We start from the raw sequence: 19,539 nt of genomic DNA, 5'->3' as shown, positions 1-19,539 counted from the left end.
CAGATAAAAATTGACATAGAGGGACGTGTTTGGTTGGGGTGTTTTTTTTATAACCGAAGTTTCCATCTTTCAAAATAGTCAGGTTCCATTTTCCAGAAATGTGGCATTAACTGGCATTTGTTTTTTAATGATTTGGTCCAACACAGATTTTTAACCTAATTTTGGGATATTGAATCCAAAATATATATATATTTTTGGCATCTCAGAAATTATATTTTATGATATTAATACAGAAATCACGTACGTAGGTCTAAACTCTTTTGAAAACAACAATGTTTTTTTTTTTTTTAATGCACTGTTGGATTGTTTAGCTGTACAACAGACCGCTAGTATTAGCACAGTTTGATACACAACACATAATCAGCACAAATGTAGATTAAAAAAAACCCCGCCCCCACCCCCCCCAACTTTGCATAGCCATCCACTGCACGTTGAAATCTAATTAATATAAAGACCTCCTCCACGTAGTTGCTGTTATCTCCCCGACGCTTATAGTACACCATATGCACGCTCAGTGGTTTATCCCCTTCCCAATCTAATTAAAATTAGCTCCACTATTACATGTGGATCTAACAACAGCCAGATGGAGCTCATGTCCACCAATCAAAACCTTACTTGCAGAATCATGCCAGTGATTTGAAAATAATTTGAAAACATTCCGAATTATCCTGAGGGTATACGACATTTTTCATGTGAATTACGAATGCCTTATTTAGACCAGTAGAACTAATTTTAATCAGATTGCTAACAACACTGCGTAGTCTCCAATGTCCAAGTAACATTTCGTCTGTAAATAATAATTTAAATATTGATCAATCACACTTCGCCTTTTATAACGTTATTTGGGAGCATACAAATTCTAAAAATATCGGGCAAGTCTATTTTAGTGGCCGCAGTACAGCGAACCATACCAATACGTACGGGATGGGTTATCAGTCTTCAATTTTACATTACAAATTATTTATTTATTAAAAAAAACTAAAAACTAAATCAGTCTTCAATTTTACATTACAAATTATTTATTTTATAAAATAAAACATGTTTTAAGGCATTCGTAATTCACACGAATGTCGTATACCCTCAGGATAATTCGGAATGTTTTCAAATTATTTTTAAATCACTGGCATGATTCTGCAAGTAAGGTTTTGATTGGTGGACATGAGCTCCAACTGGCTGTTGTTAGATCCACATGTAATAGTGGAGCTAATTTTAATTAGATTGGTTATATAACAATGTGTATAGTATATTGCGTCGAACTCTACTGAACTCGTTTCATAACACGCACACATAGGCGTCGGGAGTGAGGTGGACAGGTTAGAACTGTCACCCCACCCCATCCCCCCAACTCTGAAGATAATGCATAGGTCTAGCCCTTTGCAGATGAAAATCAAATTAATATATCTATAGATGTCTCCTCCCACTCCCCCAACCATATACATACGGGCTCCCATTTTTGAAGGTTTTTGCCCGAATTAATCGAAAATGCCCGAATCTGGACAACAACATTTATTAATATTAGCATTCAATTACTTCCAAACAGCTATATACGATTGCAAACGAATCATAACGCATTTTCATATGGATTACAAATACATGGTAAAAAGGTCTACGGTTAGCATATTTTGTCCTGAAATTGAGGACCCCCCCCCCCCCCCCCCCCCAGTCTCGTACGCTTATGCCCCCAGTTACTGTTATCTTTCGACGCCTATGGCGCAGTATGCACGCTTATCGAATAATCGTCTTATATCACGATTGCATCATGTATATATTGTAACTGTACCAAGTAACTTACGCCTGCATATTACAAAATAATGTTTAAAAAAAGTGTTTTGCAATAAAGGGCTAGTGAAAAATTCTTTCTTTGTCCGCTTTCCACGTCGCATCAATGTCAATACTGTCTTCTTTTTTTAAAAATCCTATGTATATATGACACAATAATAGATTGTTCGTGGGTCATGTCTTGTTTGGCTTGGTGTCGTCTTTGATCTTTCTGGCGTCTTGCGGTATAAGGTTGGGAATCCCGTTAATAATCGGATACGCCACGCCCATCTCGTCACAAACCAGCTCGTTGGCGTCTTTGTCATATCTGCAGAGAGACAGAAGCAATGGAAGTTTAAAGATGCAATCTCTTCTTCTCATCTTATATCATCGTTTACTAATGTGAAACAGAAATACAGCTATAGTTGGGCCCCATCCTATAATATCGTTTACTAATGTCAGACATAAACTAAGCTGTAGATGGGCCCCATCCTATAATATCGTTTACTAATGTCAGACATAAACTAAGCTGTAGTTGGGCCCCATCCTATAATATCGTTTACTAATGTCAGACATAAACTAAGCTGTAGTTGGGGCCCCATCCTATATAACATCGTTTACTAATGTCAGACATAAACTAAGCTGTAGTTGGGCCCCATCCTATAATATCGTTTACTAATGTCAGACATAAACTAAGCTGTAGTTGGGCCCCATCCTATAATATCGTTTACTAATGTCAGACATAAACTAATCTGTAGTTGGGCCCCATCCTATAACATCGTTTATTAATGTCAGACAAACTAAGCTGTAGTTGGACCCCATCCTGTAATAGCGTTTACTAATGTCAGACATAAACTAATCTGTAGTTGGGCCCCATCCTATAACATCGTTTATTAATGTCAGACAAACTAAGCTGTAGTTGGACCCCATCCTGTAATAGCGTTTACTAATGTCAGACATAAACTAAGCTGTAGTTGGGCCCCATCCTATAACATCGTTTACTAATGTCAGACAAACTAAGCTGTAGTTGGGCCCATCCTATAACATCGTTTACTAATGTCAGACATAAACTAAGCTGTAGTTGGGCCCCATCCTATAACATCGTTTACTAATGTCAGACAAACTAAGCTGTAGTTGGGCCCCATACTATAACATCGTTTACTAATGTCAGACATAAACTAAGCTGTAGTTGGGCCCCATCCTATAATATTGTTTACTAATGTCAGACATAAACTAAGCTGTAGTTGGGCCCCATCCTATAACATCGTTTACTAATGTCAGACATAAACTAAGCTGTAGTTGGGCCCCATCCTATAACATCGTTTACTAATGTCAGACATAAACTAAGCTGTAGTTGGGCCCCATCCTATAACATCGTTTACTAATGTCAGACAAACTAAGCTGTAGTTGGGCCCCATCCTATAACATCGTTTACTAATGTCAGACAAACTAAGCTGTAGTTGGGCCCCATCCTATAACATCGTTTACTGATGTCAGACAAACTAAGCTGTAGTTGGGCCCCATCCTATAACATCGTTTATTAATGTCAGACAAACTAAGCTGTAGTTGGACCCCATCCTGTAATAGCGTTTACTAATGTCAGACATAAACTAAGCTGTATTTGGGCCCCATCCTATAACATCGTTTACTAATGTCAGACATAAACTAAGCTGTAGTTGGGCCCCATCCTATAACATCGTTTACTAATGTCAGACATAAACTAAGCTGTAGTTGGGCCCCATCCTATATAACATCGTTTACTAATGTCAGACATAAACTAAGCTGTAGTTGGGCCCCATCCTATAACATCGTTTACTAATGTCAGACAAACTAAGCTGTAGTTGGGCCTATCCTATAACATCGTTTACTAATGTCAGACATAAACTAAGCTGTAGTTGGGCCCCATCCTATAACATCGTTTACTAATGTCAGACATAAACTAAGCTGTAGTTGGGCCCCATCCTATAATATCGTTTACTAATGTCAGACATAAACTAAGCTGTAGTTGGGCCCCATCCTATAACATCGTTTACTAATGTCAGACAAACTAAGCTGTAGTTGGGCCTATCCTATAACATCGTTTACTAATGTCAGACATAAACTAAGCTGTAGTTGGGCCCCATCCTATAATATCGTTTACTAATGTCAGACATAAACTACGCTGTAGTTGGGCCCCATCCTATAATATCATTTACTAATGTCAGACATAAACTAAGCTGTAGTTGGGTCATATACTATAACATCGTTTACTAATGTCAGACATAATCTAAGCTATACTTCGGTCTCATCCTATAACATTGTTTACTAATGTCAGACATAAACTAAGCTGTAGTTGGGCCACATACTATAACATCATTTACTAATATCAGACATAATCTAAGCTATACTTCGGTCTCATCCTACAACATTGTTTACTAATGTCAGACATAAACTAAGCTGTAGTTGGGTCACATACTATAACATCGTTTACTAATGTCAGACATAAACTAAGCTGTAGTTGGGTCACATACTATAACATCGTTTACTAATGTCAGACATAATCTAAGCTATTCTTCGGTCTCATCCTATAACCTTGTTTACTAATGTCAGACATAAACTAAGCTGTAGCTGGGCCACATACTATAACATCATTTACTAATGTCAGACACAAACTGAGCTCTAGTTTGGCCCCATCCTGCAACATCGTTTACTAATGTCAGACACAAACTGAGCTCTAGTTTGGCCCCATCCTATAAAATCGTTTACTACTGTCAGACATTAACTAAGATCCACAAAACACAGACACAAATAAACTTGCAACATCTCTAATAGATCTTGGATCAAAAACAAAGAAGCTAATACTTCAATGGATACCAGGGCACTGTCAAGTGGCTGGAAACGAAAAAGCTGACAAGTTAGCGAAAGAGGGATCAACGAAAGAACAAGTCGACAACAATATCTCTTTCCAAGAAGCTAAATCTATCATAAAGACTGCCATGAAAACAAAATGAATCAAACATCACCCACTCTGTGATAAACATGATGCTTATTATCAACTCAGCCGTAGATAACAAGTAATAATCTTCCGACTAAGATGCCGACACAACAGACTGAGACATCATATGCACAGAACATTAAAAATTGGCGATTCCGAAGACTGCCCTTGTGGACAAGCGACTGAAACACCCGAACATATCATTCAACACTGCAGCCTACACAACACATCCAGACAATTAATATGGCCAAACACAACAACACTTGCCACAAAACTGCACAGAACAGTCACTGAACTAATGAACACCGCCTATTTTGTGGGAATGACTGGTCTGATGATTTGACTAATGAAGAACGAGAAGAAGAAGAGATATTAACTAAGCTGTAGTTGGACCCCATCCTATAAACTCGATTACTAATGTCAAATACAAACTCAGTTTGTTTTATATAAGATAATATAAGCTAAATACTGGAGCATTTTGTCATCAAACTATACCGTAATGGTTTCTTTGATAAAGGACAAGCCAAATACTGGAGCATTTTCTCATCAAACTATACCGTAATGGTTTCTTTGATAAAGGACAAGCCAAATACTGGAGCATTTTCTCATCAAACTATACCGTAATGGTTTCTTTGATAAAGGACAAGCCAAATACTGGAGCATTTCCTCATCAAACTTTACCGTAATGGTTTCTTTGATAAAGGACAAGCCAAATACTGGAGCATTTTCTCATCAGCCTTTACCGTAATGTTTTTTTTTATAAAGGACAAGCCAAATACTGGAGCATTTTGTCATCAAACTTTACCGTAATGGTTTCTTTGATAAAGGACAAGCCAAATACTGGAGCATTTTCTCATCAAACTTTACCGTAATGGTTTCTTTGATAAAGGACAAGCTAAATACGGGAGCATTTTGTCATCAAACTTTACCGTAATGATTTCTTTGATAAAGGACAAGCCAAATACTGGAGCATTTTCTCATCAAACTTTACCGTAATGGTTTCTTTGATAAAGGACAAGCTAAATACTGGAGCATTTTCTCATCAAATTGCTGGGTTTCAGGCGTAGATTTGGAATCATCGGAAAGTCTACACGCAGACACGGCTAGGTTTCTGTGAGAGAGACTGACGCGCACGGAAATGATGTTCTGTTGCTGGCGCTTCCATGTCAGCAAAGACGTACTCCGGATTAGTCCTGGTAAACAAATAAAAATACTATCTAGCCTATATCACTGACGAATACTAGTAAGATGGGGGAATTATTTTTTTTCATAGCAAAGATTTTCTTTTCTGGAGTTGGTCTTTCTCAAACGTATATGCCTATTATTCAGTGTGTGTGTGTGTGTGTGTGTGTGTGTGTGTGTGTGTGTGTGTGTGTGTGTGTGTGTTTACGTGTGTGTGTGTGTTTACGTGTGTGTGTACGTGCGTGCGTGCGTGCTTGTGTATGTGTTATACACGATCATGATGCTTAAAGGGACTGACCCTAGTTTCAACCCGTGAAAATTAACACTAAGTTTATAGTTAATCTACAAACCTGTAACACATTTGGATAAAGTTACAAGTGAGTGAAGCATGAGTCTGACTTTGAAATGGTGAAATACCCTATAAAAATAGACTAAAACTCGACTCCATAACTGATACTTCTCAGACGCACGTGCGTTTTTAAAAATATGATAAATGCATTTTCTGATATTAAAAACACCAGGATGACCAAAACCATTTCAAATGTACGGAAATTGATAACCTAAACCATAAAATGTAAGTAAAGTATGATTTCAGTTATCAAAAACAGCTATTATAGTAAAAAAAATATGCCTTAGTGTTTAAAAACTAGGGTATGTCCCTTTAAATTGGTATACCACATTTAGCTAAAACAATTTGTACCCACCTCCTAGCTCTGACACCTACGTTATGTAGTATTTTGATCCTTCCTATAGTGCTAATGCGGAAATCAAGGAACTATAAAAATATAAGATGACGGAAAACATAACCGTAATGTAAATAAGTACCGGTTTCGTACAAATAGCTACTGTTTATTGCTTTTACCTACTGACAAAGTACAAATATAGCCCACACGGCAAAAAACAATTTACAAACAGTTTACACTAATGATAAAACAATTAGAAATGAAAACGTTATCATACTTTGTAAAAGAAACTTGGACTTGAAGGTCACCATCGTATAGACTATCTCCCGGTTGAAATGATTGGCTGTGGTTTGAGTGCTGTAAGCGTAATGTCTGATAATGAACCGGTCGTCTATGACTTTCATTTTAGAAGACACGAATCGCACATTTTTTGTTTACTGTATTTAACCACTGTATAGATCACGTAGCATAATTTCAGTTAAAATAATTATCCCAGAATACAGACAATATGGAACAGAAGGTTACTGCAGGTATTTCTACGAGTAAAAAATATAATGTCTATGTGACCGGGAACCGGTTTTCTGTAAACATTCACATATTGGACAGTCTGTTTTTAATCGGGCAGTTCATTTTACAGCCATTTCATGGAGGTTATACATACTTAAAACATCAATTTCAAAAACCAGTAAATTGTCATGTTATTTTTACATCACCTCTCCCCCCCCCCCCCCCCCCCCCACCACCACCACCACCACCACCACTGCTAGCTACAGCCCTGAACCAAACAAACATAAATACAAATTGAAAATGTAATAATATTGGTAAAATTATATCATAACGGGGAAAGTGGAGGGGTATTTACAAGCATTTTGTAAGTTTATGAGGTGGCATTAACATTACAAGTTAAATGGGTCTTTCTAAATGCTAAATTTTACAATATGTAATTGCTGAATGGCCCCTTTTGTAATTTGTTCTGCGGAAAAATAGCAATGCCATAGTAAATAAGTGTTTAATGTCTTTGAACCATGCTAATGACCGTACAAAATAAACATGAGTACATCCACATTAAATGTCTCTTCTGTGAACTGAATGTTTAAAGGGACATTCCAGAGTTTGCTGCAATGTTTAAGATGTCATCAACTAACAGAGACTTTTTAACGACTGTACTTGCATATCAAATATATTTTTTTGCATAAAATATTAGTGGCTGTATATTAAACATGTTTCTGATTGTTCGAATGTTTGTACTAGTTTAAATTTCATTTTATTTCCTAATATATTTTTTTTTTGTACATACCAAATTATTTGAGGACGAAATCCAGTTTGGACTTCTTACAAATATTAAGACAACCAGAAACACATTGAATATACAGACACTGATATTATAAACAAGAAAATATACATGTGTATTTAATATGCAAGTTAGTCATAGAAATAATTTATTAGTTGGAAACATCTTATAGTGCAGCAAACTCAGGAATGTCCCTTTAAAATAAGTTACGTTGTGAAGGCAGTTTTCTTGAGATATTAACAGTTTTTATTTGTTATTCAGGAGCAATGTACAGCAGTCTCCCTGTATCTGTTGAAACTCACAGCACCCAGCTAGGCTTGAAGGTCAGTGACTCAGAGTGAATGCAAAATCAAACAAGTTGGTAAACAAATTTGCAAAATGTTTTAGAGGTGGGGGTGAACTATTGATTTTGATCCCTCGTATGTTCATAAATATTGAAACTGATTGAATAATCGAAAGTTGATGGGTTGGTGCAAACTAATTGAGCCAAATTTACGGAGCCTGTTTTTCTTAAATGCAGGTGTTTAAGCATTGTAAACATATTTAGTTATATGCATGTAAAACATAAACAGGCTTTGTAAATTCAGCCAATTATGACTAGTAATTGATGATGAAATTTCAATCATTTCTCAGCACAAGACATACCGATATATTGGCATCCAACAATTCATCCATCCAACAATTCATCCATCCAATATACCATCCATCCAACCAACAATTCATCCATCCAACAATTCATCCATCCAACAGTCCATCCATCCAACAATCCATCCATCCAACAATCCATCCAACCAACAATCCATCCATCCAACAATCCATTCAACCAACAATCCATCCATCCAACAATCCATCCAACCAACAATCCATCCATCCAACAATCCATCCAACCAACAATCCATCCATCCAACAATCCATCCACCCAACAATCCATCCATCCAACAATTCATCCATCCAACAATCCATCCATCCAGCAATCCATCCATCCAACAATCCATCCATCCATCCAACAATCCATCCATCCAACAATTCATCCATCCAATATACCATCCATCCAACCAACAATTCATCCATCCAACAATTCATCCATCCAACAATCCATCCATCCAACCAACAATCCATCCATCCAACAATCCATCCAACGAACAATCCATCCATAACCAACAATCCATCCATCCAACAATCCATCCAACCAACAATCCATCCAACCATCCATCCAACCAACAATCCATCCAACCAACAATCCATCCAACCAACAATCCATCCACCCAACAATTCATCCATCCAACAATCCATCCATCCAGCAATCCATCCATCCATCCAACCAACAATCCATCCAACCAACAATCCATCCACCCAACAATCCATCCATCCAACAATCCATCCATCCAACAATCCATCCATCCAGCAATCTATCCATCCAGCTATCTATCCATCCAACAATCCATCCATCCATCCAACAATCCATCCATCCAACAATTCATCCATCCAATATACCATCCATCCAACCAACAATTCATCCATCCAACAATTCATCCATCCAACAATCCATCCATCCAACCAACAATCCATCCATCCAACAATCCATCAAACAAACAATCCATCCATAACCAACAATCCATCCAACCAACAATCCATCCACCCAACAATTCATCCATCCAACAATCCATCCATCCAGCAATCCATCCATCCATCAATCCATCCAACCAACAATCCATCCATCCATCCAACAATTCATCCATCCAACAATCCATCCAACCAACAATCCATCCAACAATCCATCCATCCAACAATTCATCCAACCAACAATCCATCCATCCAACAATTCATCCATCCAACAATCCATCCATCCAATCAACAATCCATCCATCCAACCAACAATCCATCCATCCAACAATTCATCCATCCAACAATCCATCCATCCAACAATCCATCCATCCAACAATCCATCCATCCAACCAACAATCCATCTATCCAACAATCCATCCATCCAACCAACAATTCATCCATCCAACAATCCATCCATCAAACAATCCATCCATCAAACCAACAATCCATCCATCCAACAATCCATCCATCCAACAATCCATCCATTCAACCAACAATTCATCCATCCAACAATCCATCCATCCAACAATCCCTCCACCCCTCCAACAGTTCATCCATTCAACAATCCATCCAACAATCCATCCTACAATCTATCCATCCAACCATCCATCCATCCAACAATTCATCCATCCAACAATTCATCCATCCAACAATCCATCCATTTACCATCCATCCATCCATCCAACAATCCATCCACCATCCATCCATCCATCCATCCATCCATCCATCCACCATCCATCCATCCATCCATCCATCCATCCATCCATCCATCCATCCATCCATCCATCCATTCATCCATCCAACAATCTATCCATCCATCCAACAATCCATCCATCCAATAATCCATCCATCCATCCATCATCCATCCAACCATCCATCTATCCATCATCCATCCAACAAACCATCCATCCATCCATGCAACAATCCATCCACAATCCATCCATCCATCCATCCACATGTACTTACACTCATGCACACACATACATACACACAAACACACATACATACACACAAACACACAGACATACACACAAACACACAGACATACACACAAACACACATACATACACACAGACACACACACAAACACACATACACACACACAAACACACAGACACACACACAGACACACACACAAACACACAGACACACACACAAACACACAGACACACACACAAACACAGACATACACACAAACACACAGACATACATGTACAGGTGTGCATATGCACACACTCATGCACATCATGAATACACACACATAGAGGTCACATACACACACATAGAGGTCACATACACACACACACAGGTCACATACATAGAGGTCACATACACACACACACACATAGAGGTCACATACACACACACATAGAGGTCACATACACACACACACACACACACATAGAGGTCACATACACACACACACACACATAGAGGTCACATACACACACACATAGAGGTCACATACACACACACAGAGAGAGGTCACATACACACACACAGAGGTCACATACACACACTCACACATATAGACACACTCACATGAACACACACAAACAAGTATAATTGTTTACATCAATATACTGCATTATATTTTTAATGTACACCATCAACATACATGATGTACATAATGATTTTTTCTTCCAGCCGAGTTTTACGAAAGATAAAAAGAAAGCGTTTATAGCAGCGTTTTTGAAGAAGAGCATTCCGAAGAACTACCACCAGCAGATAGATGATGACGCGATGCAGCACAAGTGTCTGCTGCTAGACAAACACAAGAAAGTGAAGAAGAAGAAAACCAAGCCACGCAAGAAGAAAACCATCTCCAGCAAAGAGAGGAAAGCTCTCAAGCTGTTCAAACTCAAGAAAGACGGACACAGGTTTTTAAACACACATATCACAACACTTTTAGTCCCCTACCAGTTCAACCGCAGGGGACTATTGATTTTGTCTCCGTCCTTCTGTCTGTCTGTTCGTCTGTCTGTCTGTCCCACATATAGTTTTGCCTAACTTTTTTTCACAATGTCTCAAGATATTGAGATGAAATTTTGTACCGTGTACTGTTTCAGATAAAATTTGACTTCAGTGATGATTTATCCATTTTTTGCAGAGTTATGGCCCTTGAACTTAACCGATACGAAAACATTTTGTGCCCAGTACTGTCTGAATGTTTGTTCAAATATACGGAACAACAAAAGAATCCAGAATATTTTTTTTTTTTTTTTACAAAAAGTCATAAAACATTAAATCAGTAAATAGACTGCTAATGGACCTAAAATGATCACTAAAGTCCGGACCAAATTGTTAACAACCTACGATAAATTACTCTCCTACCTTTAATTATTTAATTACAGTTACATTCCCCACAAATTTTGTCCAGATGCAAGTTGTGAAAACATTACAATGACACAGATTCCATTTATGAGACTGCAACAATGTCACCAGTATCAGCTCTGCTGAGATTGCATAGGCCAAAATATATGCAGTTTTCTGTCTTCTGCCATTTTGTTTTTTTGTGGAATAGTCTTCAAGAGGGGTGAAAGTGTCCAAAGTATGTGACATAATTAATATAAAATCAATGTTTTCTAGTGGTATCTTTAAACAAATTTTATTTTTTTATTTTTTATGTCATCACGTTTGCTTTTATATCATAACATGTTATGACGTAGTTAGATTAAGTCATATCCTTTCACCCCTCTTAGAGAGTATTCCATAGAAAGTCAAAATAGCAGCTGGCACAAAATTACATGCTTTTTGCCCTATGCGATCTCAGCGAAGTCGATATAGGTGACATAGTTATCATCTAGTATGTGGAATCTGTGTCATTGTAATGGGTTTTTAAAGATTTCTGTCAGGACAAAATGTGGGTAAAATCTAACGAAAAATAAAGGTAGGAGAGCAATTTATCTTAGTTGTTAACATTTTGGTTCAGACTTTAGACATTACTAATTTTAATAGACACAAACACTAATGGTTTCAAATTGAATAGTTCTAAATAAATTAAAGAAAACTCTGTTAATGTTCACGTTCCTTTCCTTGTTCGGCATATTTAAAATATTTTTGTATTGCCTGACAATATCAGTGATATCACCTCCACCTGTTACTTGATATAAGACACTGGATTGACTATTGTGATTTCAGATCAGTGAATCGGTATGTTAGGAGACAGTGGGGGGGGGGGGGGAATGCACTTTGTGAGAGGTCAGGTTAGTGTATGAAAACATTCATATTCGTATTAAGAAAGTGTGTTTAGAGCGTATTGATTTATTAATCATCGGCTATTGGATGTTAAACATAAGGTCCTAGAGTTGAAACACAATACATTTTTCCATTAGTAGCAAGGGATCTTTTATATGCACCATCTCACAGACAGGATAGCACATACCACGGCCTTTGATATACCAGTCGTGGTGCACTGGCTAGAGCGAGAAATAGTCGTATTAAGAATAAAGCTTACTATTTGTAACTACCAATGAAGACGTGACTGTTTATTTTTCATTTGCTCCCATTTCCATTCACCTGTACAAGGTATAAACGGTTTAAAACGTGTATTTAAGATATAAGCCTACTTTACATGTACATTGAATTTGTTATTCATTTGATTTTGTTTTTATTCTAAAGGTTTGGTGATTATGTTGCATTGCAAGTTCTGTGGCAAGAATACATCAAAGAAGTAATTGACTTTAAAAAGTAAGTATTTCATTTTAAAAAATGTGTGGGTTTTTATTTTTATTTGTTCGGTATTGCAAGTATGTAAAACCTGGATATAGTTCTTTATTAGACCCATATCTGGTAAGTTACATCATCTTTGATGATGGTGTTGTACAATGGGAAAATATGCATATATAGAAAGTATGTGTTAAAATTATTACCAGTCATATTCAGGACTAGCTCTACGTCAGCAGAAAATTTCACCAAATTATCTATTGAAACTTTAAAAATTGCAGGAACCCAATTCACCAAATTGAAATAAAATTTGCCAATTGTTTTTTAAATTCACAATTGGCGAATTTGGCGAGAGCCAAAGCTAGCCCAGATATTATCTCGAGTCCTCACTTTCAAAGGACTAAAACGTCTCAGCCATAATGCATTGTTAATTTTAAAGGTCTGTAATTTTTACATAAAAGCAGATATAAGAACCAGATAAAATTGTTATTGATCATTAGTTTTGTCCATCAATAATTGATTAATAATCTCAATGTACAGGGTTTTTAGGGCTTACCCTGGATGAAACATACCTTCAGCCAAAAATTTAGCCAATTATAATTTTCATTAACCAAAATCAAAAGTCTTTAACCAAATCTAAATTGAGCTGAAATATTCCAATTTAGTACTTTTTCAACTCCTTGTTTCTTATTAAAAAAAAATAACGATGCCATTTATTTAAAAAAAATAACGATGTCATTTGGATCAAATATCATTTAATTTTATTCATATTTTCATTTTCATATACATGTACATAAAGCCAGTCATCAGTGCAGCGATACTGTGTACAACATATAAGTACATAAAATCAACACAAATATATCAGTACATAAATCACAAATCATAAATTCAATAAGTACATAAATTCAACACAAACATATCGATACATAAATCACAAATCATAAATTCAATAAGTACATAAATTCAACACAAACATATCAATACATAAATCACAAATCATAAATTCAATAAGTACATAAATTCAACACAAACATATCAGTACATAAATCACAAATCATAAATTCAATAAGTACATAAATTCAACACAAACATATCGATACATAAATCACAAATCATAAATTCAATAAGTACATAAATTCAACACAAACATATCGATACATAAATCACAAATCATAAATTCAATAAGTACATAAATTCAACACAAACATATCCATACATAAATCACAAATCATAAATTCAATAAGTACATAAATTCAACACAAACATATCAATACATAAATCACAAATCATAAATTCAATAAGTACATAAATTCAACACAAACATATCAGTACATAAATCACAAATCATAAATTCAATAAGTACATAAATTCAACACAAACATATCAATACATAAATCACAAATCATAAATTCAATAAGTACATAAATTCAACACAAACATATCGATACATAAATCACAAATCATAAATTCAATAAGTACATAAATTCAACACAAACATATCGATACATAAATCACAAATCATAAATTCAATAAGTACATAAATTCAACACAAACATATCAGTACATAAATCACAAATCATAAATTCAATAAGTACATAAATTCAACACAAACATATCAGTACATAAATCACAAATCATAAATTCAATAAGTACATAAATTCAACACAAACATATCGATACATAAATCACAAATCATAAATTCAATAAGTACATAAATTCAACACAAACATATCGATACATAAATCACAAATCATAAATTCAATAAGTACATAAATTCAACACAAACATATCGATACATAAATCACAAATCATAAATTCAATAAGTACATAAATTCAACACAAACATATCAATACATAAATCACAAATCATAAATTCAATAAGTACATAAATTCAACACAAACATATCGATACATAAATCACAAATCATAAATTCAATAAGTACATAAATTCAACACAAACATATCGATACATAAATCACAAATCATAAATTCAATAAGTACATAAATTCAACACAAACATATCAGTACATAAATCACAAATCATAAATTCAATAAGTACATAAATTCAACACAAACATATCAATACATAAATCACAAATCATAAATTCAATAAGTACATAAATTCAACACAAACATATCAATACATAAATCACAAATCAAGTACATAAATCACATACAGCATCCAAAATTATTGAATAAAATCAGCACTATCAGTCAGTTGTTTTAAGGTCCATTTTAATTATGTCGATTCAGTTTCTCCATCACATACATATATAACTACATAAATAAATAATAACAGGAAGCACAATAATAAATAGTCATTCTGTAAACACAAAATCCAAAAAAATATACATTGTACATTAATAGCACAAACTAAAACACCTATGGCGGCACTATCTATTTCAGTCATTGTTACTGTTCATTTAATTTTTATTGTTTAAGTGTCACGTTCTCTTTCTTTTTCAATGAATACTTCTGTGTTAGAATTCTTCATGTTTTTTATCCATTCCATTTATCATCTACCATGTTGTAGTTGAACTGCTCATTTAATGTTTTGTCTGTTGATATCTGTATGAGATGTTCCAGAGTTTGAGTAGAGAGGCTGTTTTTATTATGTTATGTCTGTTGATATCCGTATGAGATGTTCCAGAGTTTGAGTAGAGAGGCTGTTTTTATTATGTTATGTCTGTTGATATCCGTATGAGATGTTCCAGAGTTTGAGTAGAGAGGCTGTTTTTATTATGTTATGTCTGTTGATATCCGTATGAGATGTTCCAGAGTTTGAGTAGAGAGGCTGTTTTTATTATGTTTTGTCTGTTGATATCCGTATGAGATGTTCCAGAGTTTGAGTAGAGAGGCTGTTTTTATTATGTTTTGTCTGTTGATATCCGTATGAGATGTTCCAGAGTTTGAGTAGAGAGGCTGTTTTTATTATGTTATGTCTGTTGATATCCGTATGAGATGTTCCAGAGTTTGAGTAGAGAGGCTGTTTTTATTATGTTATGTCTGTTGATATCCGTATGAGATGTTCCAGAGTTTGAGTAGAGAGGCTGTTTTTATTATGTTTTGTCTGTTGATATCCGTATGAGATGTTCCAGAGTTTGAGTAGAGAGGCTGTTTTTATTATGTTTTGTCTGATGATATCCGTATGAGATGTTCCAGAGTTTGAGTAGAGAGGCTGTTTTTATTATGTTTTGTCTGTTGATATCCGTATGAGATGTTCCAGAGTTTGAGTAGAGAGGCTGTTTTTATTATGTTTTGTCTGTTGATATCCGTATGAGATGTTCCAGAGTTTGAGTAGAGAGGCTGTTTTTATTATGTTATGTCTGTTGATATCCGTATGAGATGTTCCAGAGTTTGAGTAGAGAGGCTGTTTTTATTATGTTTTGTCTGTTGATATCCGTATGAGATGTTCCAGAGTTTGAGTAGAGAGGCTGTTTTTATTATGTTTTGTCTGTTGATATCCATATGAGATGTTCCAGAGTTTGAGTAGAGAGGCTGTTTTTATTATGTTTTGGCGACTGAAGCCTCTCTCACAGTCCACTGTGGACACTGGTACCACTGTCTGCCTCTGGGCAGCCCTACACATTATAGCCGTGTTTGCTGGTGGACCCATTGGGCTATTTCTCATTCCAGTCAGTTCCGCACAACTGGTGTAATAAAGGCCGTGGTATGTACTATCCTGTCTGTGGGATGGTGCATATAAAAGATCCATTGCTGCTAATCAAAAAGAGTAACCCATGAAGTGGCAACAGCGGGTTTCCTCTCTCAATATCTGTGTGGTCCTTAAACATATGTCCGACACCATATAACCATAAATAAAATGTGTTGAGTGTATCGTTAAATAAAACATTTTTTTTTTTTTAAATTTTAGATTAACCAAGAAGAACATGCATGCTACAGAGGAAACCTTTCTCAAGTCTGATCTTCATGGTGCCATTCTGACAGTCCAGAGGTCACTCTGTCCGTCCTATGTCGGTACATCCGGCATCGTTCTGCAAGAATCTCGCAACACATTCAGAATCATCACCAAGGGGAACAGGTTAAAAAGTATGTATTGGAAGTTGATTTTCTAAGTCGAGCACATTGATTTTTTAATCATTGGTTATTGGATGTCATACATTTGGTTATTAAGATACATAAATGAAACCTGCTAAATTTGTATATGCACTTTCTTACAGACATGACAGAACATACCATGGCCAGTAGTGGTGCACTGGTTGGAACAGGGAAAAAATCCAATTAGAGATTACATCCACCAAGGGGTTTCAATCCTTTATAAGCACTTTAGAAAAGATCTCTAATGACTAACTTAGATCTTGCCCCTTATTTATTTTGTGTCAAATATTGTGTTCCCATCATTTAACATCTTTTATTAATTAAAACAGAACGGGGGCAGGACATAGCCCAGTGGTAAAGCGCTTGGCTGACGCACGGTCGGTCTAGGATCGACCCCTGTTGATGGTCCATTGGGCTATTTCTCGCTCCAGCCAGTGCACCACGATTGGTATATTAAAGGCCATGGTATGTACTATCCTGTCTGTGAGATGATGCATATAAAATATCCCTTACTGCAAATGGGAAAATGTAGCAGATTTCCTTTCTAAGACTATACGTCAAAATTACTAAATGTTTGACATCCAATAGCCAATGATTAATAAATCAATGTGCTCTAGTGGTGTTGTTAAACAAAACAAATTTCGTCTTTAATTAGAAAACACAAGTGCAGCTGTAACAAGGTGCATTTTTCTTTATTGGCCAATATTGCCAACTGCCTTGTTACTACTTGTACTGTTCAGTCACATAATAGTATATAATCACACTTTTTTTTTAATAAAGTAAAATAGTTTTTGAAAATATTCAGTACCGTATATCACTGTTTATTAGCTGACTCTGTGGATAAGCTGACCCCTTAGTTTGCCCCTCAATATCTGGTACCAAAAGGTTGGTATATAGAGGATACTCTCCGAGTGTCTTGTGATATCATAATTTATCAGCATGAGTTGATAAAAGTATGACATCCGAGGCTTGCTGAGGATTTTTATACTTTTATCAATGAGTGCTGATAAATTATAATATCACAAGACACGAGGAGGATATTCTTTTTATCATCCATTATCATTCTTTTCATTTGCGATAATTGTAAACAATGTCAGTAATGTGGGTTGAATGTCACTATATTTGGCAACAGTAGACTCGTTAACTAGCAGGATGACAGTGGCGTGACATCACTAATGATAGGTTTAGCGCTGAAATATACACAGTGACTTAACAAAAGAAGCGTTATCTCCTAGGAGAATATTGCAGGAGATATCACAAATTATAGTGCCAGCAATATCTCCTACAAAAGCCTTTAATGGATGATAGACAATGTCAGTCTCGTGCAGAAGTGAATCATGGGAATTTGTTTTGGTCAACCGATCAAAATACAATGTATAAAAACTATTTCAATTAGGAGATAACCATATTGAGTTTTTTTATTTGCGTGTGTTATTGTCTATTTGATCCCACACATTTTTGACCGGAGGCGTTACGTCCATTGTAAATTGAATAATTTTTCTACTGAACCAACTGTATATTTGATATTTCTTGAAAACAAATTCCTGGCTACAATCTAACTGTAGACCCTTGAATCGTCAACTTCGCCTGTTCCAATTACTAATGACATCACTTTCTAATGACGTCAGTAGCTTTCCGGGTGTGATTTTCATTTGATTCCAGAAAAAGAATGTAACTAACCAATCACAATACAGAACTCACTCGACATCAGTTTACAATAAAGATTTTAAGATAGCTAAAAAAGAATAAAGGTTTATTTTTTTAAATTCCCTAATGTGGGATAACATTGTTCTGTTCTTTTATTTCTCAACTGAATCAATCGCATGGACATCGCCAGCTGATAAATGTAGTTTCATTTTTATATGGCAGTGTAAATATTATTCAACACCTACGATAGATTATTGCAATGATGCACACAACATATTCCGTTCTTGTTAAAAGTGGTGATATCTCTTAATAAAAGAAGTAAGTAAAAATTCAATGATTACATAGTATTACAATATCCTTTTAAAGACTTTTTATTATTTCTTTTTCACAGCTATACCCAAGTTAAACAGTGTCTTCACAACAGAAGTGGCTGGCTTTGTCTTCACAATCCACGGAAATCATTTTAGAGTGAAACCATACGAACGGGTAAATAAGAAGTTCAAACGAAAATCAACAACAGATCTGTAAATATATTATATTGATGAAATAAATATTGCTGTAAATTTTATATTGATTTTTCTCTTTGTTATTCAGTTATATTTTCCACCAAACCAGAATTGAAAAAGAAAAGAAAAAAAAGACTTCATCACCTTAATAAAAAAAAAAAGTAATAT

General features: G+C 35.5%; 2 protein-coding genes across 2 annotated transcripts; one reads left to right on the top strand and one right to left on the bottom strand.

The window, feature by feature from the left end:
- Window positions 1-1,491: 1,491 nt before the first annotated feature.
- On the bottom strand, window positions 1,492-7,006 carry LOC121389382 (protein preY, mitochondrial-like). Its single transcript, XM_041520984.1, has 3 exons — window positions 6,875-7,006; window positions 5,724-5,925; window positions 1,492-2,086 (listed from the first exon to the last, which is right to left on the bottom strand). The coding sequence occupies exons 1-3, from the start codon at window positions 6,999-7,001 to the stop codon at window positions 1,954-1,956; spliced, it is 462 nt and encodes a 153-aa protein (XP_041376918.1). The 5' UTR covers window positions 7,002-7,006; the 3' UTR covers window positions 1,492-1,953.
- LOC121389381 (ribonuclease P protein subunit p29-like) lies at window positions 6,990-19,433 on the top strand. The gene is made up of 6 exons (XM_041520983.1): window positions 6,990-7,127; window positions 8,150-8,211; window positions 11,141-11,373; window positions 13,115-13,183; window positions 17,034-17,209; window positions 19,257-19,433. The coding sequence occupies exons 1-6, from the start codon at window positions 7,106-7,108 to the stop codon at window positions 19,391-19,393; spliced, it is 699 nt and encodes a 232-aa protein (XP_041376917.1). The 5' UTR covers window positions 6,990-7,105; the 3' UTR covers window positions 19,394-19,433.
- Window positions 19,434-19,539: the final 106 nt, after the last annotated feature.

The sequence above is a fragment of the Gigantopelta aegis genome, chromosome 14, assembly GCF_016097555.1.
Source record: "Gigantopelta aegis isolate Gae_Host chromosome 14, Gae_host_genome, whole genome shotgun sequence".
Taxonomy (NCBI): Eukaryota; Metazoa; Mollusca; class Gastropoda; order Neomphalida; family Peltospiridae; genus Gigantopelta; species Gigantopelta aegis.
This window is presented reverse-complemented; position numbering and strand designations above follow the sequence as displayed.